General features: G+C 41.0%; 2 protein-coding genes across 2 annotated transcripts in view; both read right to left on the minus strand.

Annotated features, from left to right (window-relative positions):
* The window catches only part of smyd1a (SET and MYND domain containing 1a), a 14,300-nt gene extending 3,707 nt beyond the window's left edge, over window positions 1-10,593 (minus strand). The window contains exons 1-8 of the mRNA XM_034125836.1: window positions 10,362-10,593; window positions 4,987-5,163; window positions 3,685-3,898; window positions 2,710-2,840; window positions 2,569-2,607; window positions 1,748-1,943; window positions 1,439-1,531; window positions 149-312 (exon numbers count right to left, since the gene is read on the minus strand). Coding sequence (XP_033981727.1) covers window positions 149-312; window positions 1,439-1,531; window positions 1,748-1,943; window positions 2,569-2,607; window positions 2,710-2,840; window positions 3,685-3,898; window positions 4,987-5,163; window positions 10,362-10,498 — 1,151 coding nt within the window. The 5' untranslated portion in view covers window positions 10,499-10,593. The remainder of the gene's footprint in view (window positions 1-148; window positions 313-1,438; window positions 1,532-1,747; window positions 1,944-2,568; window positions 2,608-2,709; window positions 2,841-3,684; window positions 3,899-4,986; window positions 5,164-10,361) is intronic.
* Window positions 10,594-12,471: 1,878 nt separating this feature from the next.
* On the minus strand, window positions 12,472-16,028 carry spra (sepiapterin reductase a). The gene is made up of 3 exons (XM_034125837.1): window positions 15,448-16,028; window positions 14,344-14,634; window positions 12,472-13,461 (listed from the first exon to the last, which is right to left on the minus strand). Exons 1-3 carry the CDS (start codon window positions 15,767-15,769, stop codon window positions 13,271-13,273), a joined length of 804 nt encoding a protein of 267 aa, XP_033981728.1. The 5' UTR covers window positions 15,770-16,028; the 3' UTR covers window positions 12,472-13,270.
* Window positions 16,029-16,808: the final 780 nt, after the last annotated feature.

A 16,808-nucleotide genomic window follows, 5' to 3' on the forward strand; every position in this document is an offset into this window, starting at 1 on the left:
TTAAACACGAGTATCTGTACTTCTACATGAGTAAAGGATGTGTGTACTTTTGCCATCTCTGGGGTTCACAATAGGACTCTATGAGCTGACAGACTGATGCCTGGTGTCTTCAGTGTAATCATGGTTGTGTTGAGTTATAGTTACTCACGTGTATCCCTCCACCATCCGGCGGGCGTAGTCTGCAGCCTCGGAGAAGTTGCGCAGGAAAGAGAGCACCTCACTGGTGATGCTGAACACACGCAGCTTCAACAGGTTAGTGTCGGCCAACACGTTCTCCTGCTTCTCCAGACAGTCACAGCACAAGGTCACCACCTGGGAGACAACACAGTAACCAGGAAGATGGTGAAGCATTATGTGAAAGACATAAGAGGAAAAATCTCACTGGTCATTGAGCTTCAATCTCAGGATCCATGTATTTGTGATCCTCTCCAGAATGGAAGTAGTCATCACATACAGAGCATCAACTAGTTCCTGAACAGTGTCCTTCACATGCTGATATCCAAGAGAGGGAGTTACACAGTCACAAGATGGAGGATACATCCTTTCATGTACAAAACACTGAGTTTTCTCTCAAAATTCAGATTTTCTCTCAAAATTCAGACATTTTCTCAAAATCTCTAAATTCGGACTTTCTCTCAAAATTATGTATTTTTTCTCAAAATCTCAAAATTCAGATTTTTTTCTTAAAATCATTATTTTTTTAACTTTCTCTCAAAATTCAGACTTTTTTCTCAAAATCATTTTTTTTTACTTTCTCAAAATTATGTATTTTTTCAAAATCTCAAAATTCGGACTTTTTCTCAAAATCAAAAAATTCTGACTTTTTCTCAAAATCTCAAAATCTGAGCTTTTCTAAAAATTCTGACGTTTTCTAAAAATTCTGACGTTTTCTAAAAAATCTCAAAATTCTGACTTTCTCTCAAAATCCGGACTTTTTCTCAAAATTCTGACTTTCTCTCAAAATTCTGACTTTTTCTCCAAATCCGGACTTTTTCTCAAAATCCGGACTTTTTCTCAAAATTCTGACTTTTTACTCAAAATCTCAAAATCCTGACTCTCCAGAATGGAAGTAGTCATCACATACAGAGCATCAACTAGTTCCTGAACAGTGTCCTTCACATGCTGATATCCAAGAGAGGGAGTTACACAGTCACAAGATGGAGGAATAGAAAGCAGTATTCAATGTTTACTTCAGATTAGCTCCACGTCAGAAATGATCATGCTTGTCATATGTCTATCTCCATAGAGGCTGAATCATCATGTTAATCACATAGCTATCATATGCCTCAAACAGTCCTGATGCTCTTCTAGGTAATCATACATCCTGTCATGTTCACAGCTACAGTTGGGATACCTTTGTTATCATGCTACTCTCATATTGGAAGAGGACATTCAGTATGTTCCCAACAAAAAGAAATCCAGGATTTAAGTGGCGTACCTTATGATAGTCCCGATCAATACGGGCAATATCAATCCTCTCCAGATACTCCTTACTGAGGGCGATGATCTCCTTCACCTTATCAGCAGACGGCTGAGAGAGAGACACAACACACACATCAATACACAGGATCTCAAAAAGGTAAATAGAGAAGTGGAAAGGATTCTGTATTTGGTGAGACTTTTATCATGTTGCTGTAATGCTGCCAAAGAAATGCCAAAAGAACAAAGAATGGCCCACTGAGACAAACGTGTTTTGTGATATTGGGCTATACAAATAAAGTTTGATTTGATTTGATGTTAAACAGACTTTGCTTCCGTCCTTCTCTGCGGTGGCAGTCATCAGGTCGTCACTGATCTTCTCGCTGCAGTGTTGGCAGGTGCACTCAAAGTGGAAACTCTCCCTCAGGCTCTTCTGGCGGTCAGCAGACAGGTTGAGGAAGTCCACGTAGCTCACGGTCAGCTCCTCACCCTCGGAGATCTTCCCCACAGCTCGCAGCTCGATCCTGGGACAGAAGAGAAGCGTTTTCTGGATCTGATAGCAGCTTTTTGCTACCTCTCCAATCCCAATATTGTGTCAGTTAGTTGTTAATTTATGACTTAATTTCAAGACGATGATCAGACGCACAGAGCTGACCGGTTTCAGCCGCTAACAGCAGGCTAGTCTCCATGATCCGATCCTCCTGTTTCCTGTCTAAGCTAAGCGGTTGACTCGAGCATCTAACATGAAGGATACCAAGGATCTCATCTAAGTCTTGGTAAGAAAGTTAATGACCATGTGTATTTATCAGGGACTATGGACATTAATTGACATCATTATGTTGCACTTAAAAGATGATTAAATGTCATGACTATATACGCTGTTTTAGTGGTCATGAAACAGTCTTGCTCTGGTCATACTTTGTCTTATACTTCTGTCTAGTTTTGAGCATTTAGCACACACACGTTCAGCCATTTAAAACCACACTGAGGGCTGATCAAGATTCAAAGGTTTTATTGTCATATGCACAAAGCTACAGTGTAGAAATGGCAATGAAATTCTTCTGACCTGAGCTCCTCCAACAATGCAACATATATAATAAAATACAAAATAAAAAGTAGTGCAAAAAGTATATCAGATGTAATACGTACCTCCTCTGAGAGTGGAGGGCAGAGCTCAGCGCTGATTGGCTGCAACACAAAGCAACAAGAAGCATCAATAAATAATTACGGTGCATAAAATATAGTTTTATTATAAGATAATAACTACAGAGAGATCAGATGGATACCTACTTGCCGTGGTTGAGGATGACGGTGCAGTTGGGCCAACAGTCATGGTTCACCAGACAGAGGTTTGGGAAAAGACCCACACCCACAGCCTGAAGGCCTCTTTGGTCACTCAGCGTGAAGCCATTACACTTGATCTACACACACACACACACACACACACACACACACACACACACACACACACACACACACACACACACACACACACACACACACACACACACACACACACACACACACACACACACACACACACACACACACACACACACACACACACACACACACACACACACACACACACACACACACACAGGTTTATTTCTAAAGCAGTCTTTTCTTTACAAATAGCAATGCAAAATGAGCAGAGGTAGAAGTACTCAGATCTTGTACTTGAGTAAAAGTAGAAGTACTCAGATATTGTACTTGAGTCAAAGTAGAAGTACTCAGATCTTGTACTTGAGTAAAAGTAGAAGTACCAGAGTGTAGGAATACTCTGTTACAGTAAAAGTCCTGCATTCAAAATGTTCCTCAAGTAAAAGTATAAAAGTATTCTCATCAAAATATAGTGAAAGTAGCGACAGTAAAAGTAGTCATTGTGCAGATTGGTCCATTTCAGAATAATATATATGATATGTTTTATAATGATTGATCATGAAAGTGTTCTCAAAGCTGGTAAAGGTGCAGCTAGTTTGAATGACTTTGTATACTGCAGGGTAGCTTGTGGATTTACTCCAGGTGGAACTAAAGTCTGATTTAACACTTGATTATATTTCACATCATTCATCCAGATCTGTGAAGTAACTAAAGGTATTCAATACATGTAGTGGGGTAGAAGTACACCATGTACCTCTGAACTGTAGTGGAGTAGAAGTACAAAGTAGTTTAAAATGGAAATACTCAAGTCAAGTACCTCAAAATAGTACTTAAGTAAATCTACTTAGTTACTTCCCACCTCTGAAAATGAGCCATTCTTACAATGCCAAAGAGTTTGGAGATGTACTCCACAGAGTGCTGCTTTCTTCCATGAGACCAATAAGCAAAGAAGGTGAGCACGTCGGTCTGCAGCTGCTTCAGGCCCTCTTCAGGCAGGTCGGTCACATGATCCTTCAGCTGATCCACGGAGATCAGCTGACTGTCGGACACTATGCCCGTGTCCTTGTGCACGCGCCACAGCACACGAGCAGCCAGACTGCAGGGAGAGGAATCACTGTCACGTTAAAACATGTCAATCAAGTCAATTAACATCAGAGATGGCAAAAGTACACACATCCGTTACTCAAGTAGAAGTACAGATACTCGTGTTTAAAAATACAGTAGAAGTACTGACTCAAGTAAAATTAAAGAAGTATGGGCTTTGAAATGTACTTAAAGGCGACCTATCATGCAAAATGCACTTTTGTACGTCTTTTATACATGAATATGTGTCCCCGGTGTTCCAGGGAACTCACCAAGTGTCAGAAAACACAACCCTCTCTATTTTCCTCCATACCCAAATCTCTAAAAAAGGGGCTGCAACGGATCTGATAAAAACTGATCCAGATTTGAACACTGTCCTGACGTCAGGACGGTGGCGCTACGGCTATTGGGCCAACTCCACCAATCAGGAGGAGACTGCCACGGCCATTGCCGTTCGATAGCGCTGGAGTACATATGCCAGGCCTGTAGGTGGTGCTGTTCTCACTGAATCAGCCCTTGCACAAACAGAGCTAGAAATTGTCAAATTGAGCAAAATGAGGCATGGCTAAAATGCATGATCTGTTTGGTATTTTGAAAAAAAAAAAGTATAAATATGCCTTATATAGGTATGGTCCTACACTATATTATTCAAATATAGCATGATAGGTCCACTTTAAGTAAAAAGTACCCATAACCACCATCTGTTTTAAAGAGTACCTGACCACTACTTTGGGAGAAATACTCAGATCTTGTACTTGAATAAAAGTACAAGTACCAGAGTGTAGGAATACTCTGTTACAGTAAAAGTCCTGCATTCAAAAATGTTCCTCAAGTGAAAGTAGAAAAGTATTATCGTCAAAATATAGTGAAAGTAGCGACAATAAAAGTAGTCATTGTGCAGATTGGTCCATTTCAGAATAATATATATGATATGTTTTATAATGATTGATCATGAAAGTGTTCTCAAAGCTGGTAAAGGTGCAGCTAGTTTGAATGACTTTGTATACTGCAGGGTAGCTTGTGAATGTACTTCTTGAACCAACCACCCTCCATATTCTTCAAGCATATTCCTTGAAGTAAATCAACATCTGTTCTCCTTACCGCACGCTCTCACTCGGAGCCTTCCCGGTCTTCCTGATGGCTCCACACTCGTGTTTGTGTTCGCTCCAGCACGCGGTCTGACAGGTGCGGTCGCAGTAATGGGCGAATTTGCACTGAGCACATCGGTGGAGGTCGGCCTGGTGCCGGAAACAGCTGTGGCACACCTTGGTGACCAAACTGGGGAAGAAAACAGACGGGTTACGTTAAATCTCATTAAAACATCTCGCAAACAGAGGTCATCAAACACTACCTGAGTTCATCACCGTGCACTACAGTGATGAGGTATCTTTGTAAGCCCACCCAACAGAAGAAGTCAACAAGGACTCCCTCCACAAAGTTTCCATTGCATGTCAATTAGGAATTCAGTTATCCTTAACTGAGAGCATTTACTTATGTTCATACACGATGAGCTAACAGAGCTCCTTTTATGGCTCAACTAAACCCTTGTACTGATATTTAGAAAATACAATTATTGTTCAATTAAAAAATAGTTTTTTCTTAATTTTTGGACAGTGTTGTCGTGTCAAATGATCATATAATCATTTCAAACATATAGTCTTATACTCTGATCGCCTTTTACACTGTTAACTAGTATTTTTTGTATGTGTCCTCTTTTGCCTGAGTGGTGCTGATTTTTTAAAACACATTTCAAGAATGTGAATTTTTATTTTGAAGTACCAGATTTGAGTATTTGTAACCAGAGAACTCCAATGTACGTCCAAACTGCCATGTTCAGTCGTCGCGTTTGCACTCGTCACTTTGAAGATGGTTTGTGATTATGGGAGGAAACTGCTCAAACTAAACCAGATGTTATTGGTCTGATATCATGCTGATAGGTTCATATTGTACATGATAGAAAAGGGTGATCAAATGTTACTCTTCTAGATTAATAATACACTTTATATATATACACTACAATTTAATTTGTATTATACATTTCCGAACAGCTGATCAATAGTTTTGTCACAGTCTGCTTTCTCACTCACCTATTTTCTGCATTAACATTCCTTAGTCACCTGGTAGCCACACCCTGTCTCTCTCTCTCAATCTGTTACACCCATCAGCTCCAGTAGTATATAGGCCCACTTCACTCTCACCTCAGTGCCAGATCGTACTTTGCAGCATGCCAGTCTTTCCCGCATTACTTACCAGATTGCTCTCCCGGTTCCGACCCAGCCTGTCCCTGACCAGCCTGCCTCGCCTGATTCCTGACCCTGCCTGTACCCGGACTATTCTGCCACGCCTGCTCCCTGACCCGGTCTGCACCTGTGACTCCCGTCTTGCCTTCTCCTGGAACCCTCGCCTGTCCCCGACCAGCCCTTTGCCTACTACCTGCCTTTTCGTCTCCTACCAGTTTATTGCCTTCAATAAAGCTGGTTACCGACTATCCCTGGTTTCGCGTGTGTTGCATTTTGGTCCTCAGCTCGTTTGTGACAAGTTTACATCAAAAGAAAGCTGCTATGGATTTACTTGGATCCAATTACTATGAAGACAATGATCAGTTACACTTTAGGACTGTTTTCACAGGGTTAGCACGTGATGGGGGTTTTCTACTGACTATAATGTACCTCAAATCCTCTGAGTCTGGTTGACTCTCACAGAGACTTGTGTTAAGGATGCACATCACAGGAGGGCAAAGGAAGTGTAAAGTTTCGCTGAAGAATTTCCTCCACACGTGTTAATGTTGAAAGGTGCTTCTGTGTTGTATGCATGACGTAATTATTAAAAAATATAAAAGTATGTCTGAATAAGATGCATGCACATACTTTGTAATATACATATCATAAATAAAATAGGACACAGCTGTGTTTAAAAAACAACTTAAAGTGGACCTATCATGCTATATTTGAATGATATAGTGTAGGACCATACCTATATAAGGCATATTTATACTTTTTTTTTTCAAAATACCAAACAGATCATGCATTTTAGCCATGCCTCATTTTGCTCAATTTGAAAAATGTTAGCTCTGTTTTTGCAAGGGCAGATTCAGTGAGAACAGCACCATCTACAGGCCTGGCATATGTACTACAGCGTCTCCAGCGCTTTCGAACGGCAATGTCCGTGGCTGTCTCCTCCTGATTGGTGGAGTTGGCCCAATAGCCGTAGCGCCACCGTCCTGACGTCAGGACAGTGTTCAAATCTGGATCAGTTTTTATCAGATCCGTTGCAGCCCCTTTTTTAGAGATTTGGGTATGGAGGAAAATAGAGAGGGTTGTGTTTTCTGACACTTGGTGAGTTCCCTGGAACACCGGGGACACATATTCATGTATAAAAGACGTACAAAAGTGCATTTTGCATGATAGGTCCCCTTTAAGGGAAGTAAAAGTAAATGTAACAGATAATACAGAGCCACCCTCCAAGTCTCAGTAGTTTGGCATACAGAAGTGTGTGTGTGTGTGTGTGTGTGTGTGTGTGTGTGTGTGTGTGTGTGTGTGTGTGTGTGTGTGTGTGTGTGTGTGTGTGTGTGTGTGTGTAAACAGTTTATACTGCAGAGTCCAAAGGGACAGACCTGTTAACGCTACTGATCATTGTTGGAACGCTGCAAATCCCTGCTAAACACACACACACACACACACACACACACACACACACACACACACACACACACACACACACACACACACACACACACACACACACACACACACACACACACACACACACACACACACACACACACACACTGTCGGTCACTACAGCCTTTTTCTCTCTAGTTCTGGACGGCTCCTCTTTTACATTAAGCAGACGCAGCTTGTGTGTGTGTGTGTGTGTGTGTGTGTGTGTGTGTGTGTGTGTGTGTGTGTGTGTGTGTGTGTGTGTGTGTGTGGGACGTCCTGCAGCTTCTAGCTCTTATATGGCACACACCACACTACCGATCTGTGTCTGGAATTCCAGCACACACACACACACACACACACACACACACACACACACACACACACACACACACACACACACACACACACACACACACACACACACACACACACACACACACACACACACACACACACACACACACACACACACACACACACACACACTCTGGGCTGCAGCTTTCCTACCCACTCCCTCTTTACAGACGTCCAGAACACGGTGTGTCTGATCTGCAGAATGCACGACCTGCTGCTGCGTTACTCACATAATGCACGCCTGATATATAGACTATAAATACATTTAGTTTCCAGCATGTAATGAACTCACACCTAAAATATATTATTATTTTAACACCTCACCTTCATCTTCTGTATCTGAAATGTTAACCAGGTACCTCAACATGTCTCTTCCAAACCCAAATATCAAATGAAACGTATGAATATATCTGCTGTAGCTAGCAAAGGGCTTCTTACTTGTTCTGCCAGTGTAGAATCACACTGAACAAACTGAAAAGTGGATTTAAATTAAGAATATTCTGGAAATCAAGGAATTAAAGCTTGCAAGATGTCCTAAACGTTCAGTGGGAGAGCCACATTTGAAAACAGTTTGAAACTGAATCCTGCAGTCTGACATGCTGAGGCTTCACATGACAGAGCTGCTGTCAGGAGGAATGAGGTCACACTGAGAGAAGCTGAGCAGAAAAACACATGCAAACACCTTCAGATCAGAAGGTCTGAAAAACACAACCATTTGTTCTGAGACTCGTGTTGAGTCTCAGAACAAATGGTTGTGTTTTTTTTTGACAAGTGTTGGAAGGGATGGATTGAGTTTGGAAAACCGTATGAATCAGACTTCAACTAAAAACTCAATTTGTAACTCCTGGTTCTCTGCTACACACAGTTTGGATTGTTGTTGTGTTTCTCAAGGATTCAAGGCTTTTATTGTCATGTGTGCTACAGTGTAGATATGTCAGGAAGACCTCAGGTCACTGGCTCCTCCAACAGAGCAACACAATGAAACAGTTAAATAGTTAAAATAGTGCAAGTAATACAAATACAAATGTCTCTTCATGTTCGTTTGTCTGTAGATTGGTTTGTCTGTAGATTGGTTCGTCTGTATATTGGCTTGTCTGTAGATTGGTTTGTCTGTAGATTGGCTTGTCTGTAGATTGGTTTGTCTGTTGATTGGTTTGTCGGTAGATTGGTTTGTCGGTAGATTGGTTTGTCTGTAGATTGGTTCGTCTGTATATTGGCTTGTCTGTAGATTGGTTTGTCTGGTTTGTCTGTAGATTGGTTTGTCTGTAGATTGGTTTGTCTGTAGATTGGTTTGTCTGTAGATTGGTTTGTCTGTAGATTGGTTTGTCTGGTTTGTCTGTAGATGGTGTCTGTAGATTGGTTTGTCTGGTTTGTCTGTAGATTGGTTTGTCTGTAGATTGGTTTGTCTGTAGATTGGTTTGTCTGTAGATTGGTTTGTCTGTAGATTGGCTTGTCTGTAGATTGGTTTGTCTGTAGATTGGTTTGTCGGTAGATTGGTTTGTCTGTTGATTGGTTTGTCTGGTTTGTCTGTAGATTGGTTTGTCTGGTTTGTTTGTAGATTGGTTGTCTGGTTTGTCTGTAGATTGGTTTGTCTGTAGATTGGTTTGTCTGTAGATTGGTTTGTCTGTAGATTGGTTTGTCTGGTTTGTCTGTAGATTGGTTTGTCTGTAGATTGGGTTTGTCTGTAGATTGGTTTGTCTGTAGATTGGCTTGTCTGTAGATTGGTTTGTCTGTAGATGTTTGTCTGTAGATTGGTTTGTCGGTAGATTGGTTGTTGTCTGTTGATTGGTGTGTCTGGTTTGTCTGTAGATTGGTTTGTCTGGTTTGTTTGTAGGATTGGTTTGTCTGGTTGTCTGTAGATTGGTTTGTCTGTAGATTGGTTTGTCTGGTTTGTCTGTAGATTGGTTTGTCTGTAGATTGGTTTGTCTGTAGATTGGTTTGTCTGTAGATTGGTTTGTCTGTAGATTGGTTAGTCTGTAGATTGGTTTGTCTGTAGATTGGTTTGTCTGTAGATTGGTTTGTCTGTAGATTGGCTTGTCTGTAGATTGGCTTGTCTGTAGATTGGTTTGTCTGTAGATTGGTTTGTCTGTAGATTGGTTTGTAGATTGGTTTGTCTGTAGATTGGTTTGTCTGTAGATTGGTTTGTAGATTGGTTTGTCTGTAGATTGGTTTGTCTGTAGATTGGTTTGTCTGTACATTGGTTTGTCTGTAGATTGGTTTGTAACTGTTGACTTTGTATGCAAATAAAAATAAAATATAATGAAACAACCAGCTCTTTAAATGAATGTCTGTATTTATGTATACTTTGCTAAGACTTAGAAAGAAAGGGGTAATGTACGTCTGTGTATGTGAGCAATAACGTGTAGGTTTGAGTGGACTGTAAACTGAGGCGGGTGTGACTTTTATGTACATCTCCATGTATGTTATATCTTTGTGGAATAAATCAAAACCAGCTCGTACCTGTCGAAGACCACAGCAGAGAAGCTGGACTCGGAGAAGACCACGTCCCCGGCGTTCAGGTCCTTTCTGGCTCTCAGGCCTCGACCCTTCTTCCCAGCATCAAACAGCTCAGCACTGTCCATGTTCCCCACAGTCATGGTGTCAGAGGAGGAGGAGGAGGAGGAGGAAGGGGATAGTCGAGCTGCAGGGAGGAAGAGGATAAGAGTGGAGAGTGGAGAGAGAAGGAAACTCTGAGGAGAAGTTTCCCCCCCCCCCCCATGAGCCCGAAATACACTCAGGGGGTTGTACCATCTCCTCAGAGAGGGGGGTGAGCAGAGGAGGAGGAGTACTCAGATGGTGTACTTGAGTAAAACTAGAAGTACTCAGATGGTGTACTTGAGTAAAAGTAGAAGTACTCAGATCTTGTACTTGAGTAAAAGTAGAAGTACTCAGATCTTGTACTTGAGTAAAAGTAGAAGTACTCAGATCTTGTACTTGAGTAAAAGTAGAAGTACTCAGATGTTGTACTTGAGTAAAAGTAGAAGTACTCAGATATTGTACTTGAGTAAAAGTAGAAGTACTCATATATTGTACTTGAGTAAAAGTAGAAGTACTCAGATCTTGTACTTGAGTAAAAGTAGAAGTACTCAGATCTTGTACTTGAGTAAAAGTAGAAGTACTCAGATCTTGTACTTGAGTAAAAGGAGAAGTACTCAGATCTTGTACTTGAGTAAAGGTAGAAGTACTCAGATCTAGTACTTGAGTGAAAGTAGAAGTACCAGAGTGTAGGAATACTCTGTTTCAGTAAAAGTCCTGCATTCAAAATGTTCCTCAAGTAAAAGTAGAAAAGTATTATCATCAAAATATAGTGAAAGTAGCGACAGTAAAAGTAGTCATTGTGCAGATTGGTCCATTTCAGAATAATATATATGATATGTTTTATAATGATTGATCATGAAAGTGTTCTCAAAGCTGGTAAAGGTGCAGCTAGTTTGAATGACTTTGTATACTGCAGGGTAGCTTGTGGATTTACTCCAGGTGGAACTAAAGTCTGATTCAACACTTGATTAGATTTCACATCATTCATCCAGATCTGTGAAGTAACTAAAGGTGTTAAATACATGTAGTGGAGTAAAAGTACACCATGTACCTCTGAACTGTAGTGGAGTAGAAGTACACGGTAGCATAAATACTCAAGTACAAGTACCACCTCAAAATTGTACTTAAGTACTGAAAGTAGTGAGGTACTTAAGGGGGTGTCGTCCCCTAGTTTTGGTTGGTTCCTCCTGTGGTATTTTGGGGGGGGGGGGGGGGGGGGCAGCTGTGTCTGTCAGTCAGAGGAAACGGAGCCGCTCACATTCAGTCTCTTTGGTCTATCTCTTTTTATTTACACTTTTGCACAGTACAGTGAGGGGCGGTCACATTGGGTCACTTTGACCCAAACAAAATACGTCAACCACATTTAATTTATTTGTAATGCTTTTTATTTTTGGTCTCTTTGGGAGCGGGGCACACGCTGTAAACACATTCATTTTTTTGTATCTTATCTTATTTAGTTTTCTCATTTTGCTGTCACTCCATCATACACACAATGTTGTTGCTAGTTTTTAATCTGTAAAGCCCACTGACACAAACGTGTTTCGTGATATTGGGCTATACAAATAAAGTTTGATTTGATTTGATTAACATTATCAGGGTTTTACAGGTCAGACATCGTCATCTTCATCTTCATCGTGGCACAGGTTGTGGTATGTCAGCACTTTGGGGATTGAGGTTCATGTGTTCTGGGTTTTCATTGCTCACAGGTCTTCAGATCATTTTGACCCCTTTGACCTTTCATTAGCTCCACCATCACGTCAACAGCAAATACAAGAGTTTCCATCAGTGTTTACAGGTTCTGTACACATCATTCAGCGATTAATCATGACTTTATATGTACTATGTTTGTGTAGGTAAGATTGTAAAACTGAACTGCAACATTTAAGTATCACATTTCTGTAATAAAGCATGTTACGTTTACACAACCAGCTTGGAAAACAGCCAGAGGTAAACATGAGGAATGTGTGAAGAGTATTTTGAACACGTGGATCATGTCCTTATTTTCCTCCCAAGTATTGAAATGCCAAGGCTGCAATAATCACAGTTTACTAAACGATAAGGAACACAGAATCATATTAACATACTAAAACAGACATCAGGTAAGGCACCTAACAGTTACTATAGTGACAGTGAATATGGCACAGACCTGGGATCAGCTTTAAGACATCACCTGAGAACAGAACCACACCATAAACAGAGCAAGATAAACCGTCTGAACCAGTATCTGTAGGCGTGTCTTGCTACTCTACTCTCCTTTTTGTACTTTTTGACAGTCTATTCTTGAGGATATTGAATGAAAGGGGATAACGCTACACAGCTGATATTTCCCCTTCATTTTCACACCAATACTGAGAGTAAAGATGGCTTTTCTATCATCCTGAACATATTTAAGGCAGAAAGAGTGAGTAAGAACATGGCTGTTAAAGATTGATATTGTTGAAGCACCGGATTTAAGCACCAGCACTTCCTCCTGAAGAATAAATGCTTTACTGGGGGGTGATGTTTCACTCAATCACAACTACACTATAGTCTTGGCCAGAGGTGGGAGAAGTACTCAGGTATTGTACTTGAGTAAAAGTAGAAATACTCAGGTATTGTACTTGAGTAAAAACTAAACTGGAATGTTTTGAATGTGAGTGTGATACTTCAGACTGTCATTTGGAAAGATTAACAATAGAAATCTACAACATAGAGATTTAAGATTGACAGATAAGTCAACTATTAACCTTCCTATTCATAACTGCAGTATAAGTGGTGGGTCAACATTAAGAGTTTCAGTTAAAATCAAGGCAATAATCTGGCCCCATGCTGATTGGCTGTAAGTGCTGTGTCTACAGGTCGAAGACATCGATGTGCGCTCCAGATGTGAAGCTGTCCTCCAGGAGCAGCTTCATCAGTTTGGCACAGGAAGCCTCGCAGGTCAGCAGCTGGCCCGCAGAGAACATGTCTGAGAAGGTTTTCTTGAGGTCTGGATCAGCTGTGCTGGATCTGGCCACCAACTGCATCTCCGTGTCCAGAGCGCCTGGGAGAGGAGAGGAGTACTTAAGTACATTTTTCTGGTATCAGTACTTTACTCCACTACTTATTTTTCTGACGACTTTATACTTTGACTTCTTACATTTTGAACACAAATACCTGTACTTTCTACTTCTTACATGTTGAACCCAAATACCTGTACTTTCTACTTGTTACATTTTGAACCCAAATACCTGTACTTTCTACTTCTTACATTTTGAACACAAATACCTGTACTTTCTACTTCTTATATTTTGAACACAAATACCTGTACTTTCTACTTCTTACATGTTGAACCCAAATACCTGTACTTTCTACTTCTTACATTTTGAACACAAATACCTGTACTTTCTACTTCTTACATTTTGAACACAAATACCTGTACTTTCTACTTCTTACATGTTGAACCCAAATACCTGTACTTTCTACTTCTCACATGTTGAACTCAAATACCTGTACTTTCTACTTCTCACATTTCCCAAACAGGCTGGTTCCTTTAGTTTGAATGTGTGTTTGGTGGCGTGATCATTATTATTTAGAGTCATTGCGTGCCTATTGATTTGAACACGATCCGTGTATCCATCATTTCCTGGTCTTCTCTAAAGAAGAGGGACCAATGAAAACGTTGTCATGTTGCCGTTGTTCAGCATGGAAACATTCATTAGCTAACAATGACATTATTGTTCTATTAATATAAAGGGAGGTCAGGTACTCTTTAAAACAGCTGCTAGTTATGGGTACTTTTTACTGAAGTACATTTCAAAGCCTCTTTACTTTTACTTGAGTAAAGAAGTTTAGTCAGTATTTCTACTTTTACAATTTTTAAACACGAGTATCTGTACTTCTACTTGAGTAAAGGGTGTGTGTACTGTTGCCCCCCCCTCCTCACCTGGGGAGTAGCTCAGCACCCTGAGGTCTGGCTCCTCCGCTGCCAGCACCCTGAACATCATCTCCCGAGCTGCCTTTCCAGTGCAATAAAGCGCCCAGGATTTAAAAGGCTGCAGGGCGCACAGCGAGGTGATGTTGATGACGGAGCGACAGAGCCCTGATCGGGGGGGAAGAGCCTGAAGGAGGCGGGCCGTCAGACACAAACAGGAAGTCACATTCAGGGACAGGTAGGAGTCAACCTCGGCCATATCTGTGAAGCTGCTGGTGAAACGAGACACATCCCCTAGAGAGGCTGGAGAGAGAGAGGGTTAAGATAAGATGCTATTCAGATGCTGGTTCCTAAAGTGAGAACAGAAATAGGTAAAAAAAGATTTTAAATATGCTGCCCCTTATGCTTGGAATAATCAGAATACCTGTATTAGTCCCACAGGGGGGAAATGTACATTGTTACAGCAGAAAAGAGCCAAACACAGCTTAATGTTAACTGTGCATGCATACAAAAGTATTAAAGATAAAATAATTATAGCTGAAACTGTCAGATTTGGGGAATTTAAGTCTTAAAGGACAGATAACAAGAAACCATTGGTCGATGTGATTGCTCGTAAATCCCATAATTGACGTCGTTTTAAATTGCGCCAGTTTTTAATGTTTTATAACAGTTGATTTTATTTGCATATTGACTTGTTAATGATAATAATACAGCAAAAATAAAGTGATAAAGTAACTATTAAAATAACATATCACAGTAAAAAGTTGTGCATTTGTATGAACATGTTAAATATATTTACAAAAGTGTGCAGATGAGAGTGCAGGTTAAAGTCTTAAAAACAGTGTACTTGTTATGCTTGAACAGTCCTGGTTACTATTAACGGGTTACAGTGTGTAGGTTAATGTTTACAAGATCTGAGTACTTCTCCTTTTACTCAAGTACAAGATCTGAGTACTTCTACTTTTACTCAAGTACAAGATCCGAGTACTTCTCCTTTTACTCAAGTACAAGATCTGAGTATTTCTACTTTTACTCAAGTACAAGATCCGAGTACTTCTCTCACCACTGGTTTTGGGTCATTTATCAGGTGATTAATGGTAATTAGCAGGTTCTTACCAGCGTTGTTGACCAGTATCACGTGATCTATCTGTTCAGAGAAAGCTGCCCTCGAGGCTGAAACGACGCTCTGCAGCCCTTCCATCTGAGCCACGTCTGCCGGTACACACTGCACCAAAAGGCCGGATTTACCTGCCTCTGACCCGGCCAGCTCGACCTCCAGAGACCGCAGGTTTTCCTCCGAGCGAGCCGTGAGAATGAGCACCGATCCCGGCTTCACTAACCGGGACAACTCCCTCGCTACAGTCCGACCAAAGCCCCTTGAGGCCCCGGTTATGATGCACAATGCCCGGCCCAGGTCTTTTCTCTGAGAGGAGGACATGTTTTCTGCACCTTACTGCACCTTGCTGCGTAATATCACTTCCCTTAATTTCCACCCTTTGCGTCCCTTGTTTACGTCTTTTCCTTGCGTTTTAAAGTCCCTCCCACCAGGGATGCATGGAGAAACGCTAAAATCCCTTTTCAAAAATCTAAATGTAAGATTTGAAGTTCTTGCCACATTCAGTGTTCTGTCTGATAATGTTGGCTTAATATGTAATGTTGTCGCGAAGGGAGAAGAAATCAAGGAAATGTGTTTTTTAAGAGCAATGGGACGTCCTTACTGTGTGATATATCAAGTGGAAAGTGAGGAGGAGCAACAGGCTGTACACCCAGCGGTGAAGCCAATCCGAAAGTGCCACACACTACAGTTCATATAGTGGACGGTAGGGGGAGGCTGCAGAAGGGAGCAATTTCCGTAGATCCCCCATGTTAAAATGCCCGACTTTAAAGCGGAAATAAACATGTTTTCATCGTGGCTCAAAACACCATATTCACTGTATGGTTAGATAACTCCTTCATGACAACTGTGAGGTTGTGCATTTTAGCATAATAATGTATATGTATGTATGTATGTATGTCAGCAGAGAGGACTGCTCTTCTTCTAGGACAGGCTGAACATACACCTGTTGCCCTGTCGCCATCTCCCGGATCCACGGTAATTTACACAATGAACCGAGGAATACACTTTATGAAACATCGTACATTATTCTTTCTTTCTGTCTGTCTGTCTGTCTGTCTGTCTGTCTGTCTGTCTGTCTGTCTGTCTGTCTGTCTGTATATCTAGATATCTATCTGTCTATATGTCTGTCTGTCTGTCTGTCTGTCCTTCTATCTGTCTATCTATCTATCTATCTATCTGTCTGTCTGTCTGTCTGTCTGTCTGTCTGTCTGGCTGTCTGTCTGTCTGGCTGTCTGTCTGTCAATCCATCAATGCAAAACATATGTACTACTCTGTCTGTGGCATTAAGCTTCACGCCTTCCCTTAATAAATACTTTTCAAAACAGCTCATAAAATGTATGTATTTTTAGTTATTTTCCTA

This window comes from Trematomus bernacchii, unplaced genomic scaffold (genome assembly GCF_902827165.1).
Source record: "Trematomus bernacchii unplaced genomic scaffold, fTreBer1.1, whole genome shotgun sequence".
Lineage (NCBI taxonomy): Eukaryota > Metazoa > Chordata > Actinopteri > Perciformes > Nototheniidae > Trematomus > Trematomus bernacchii.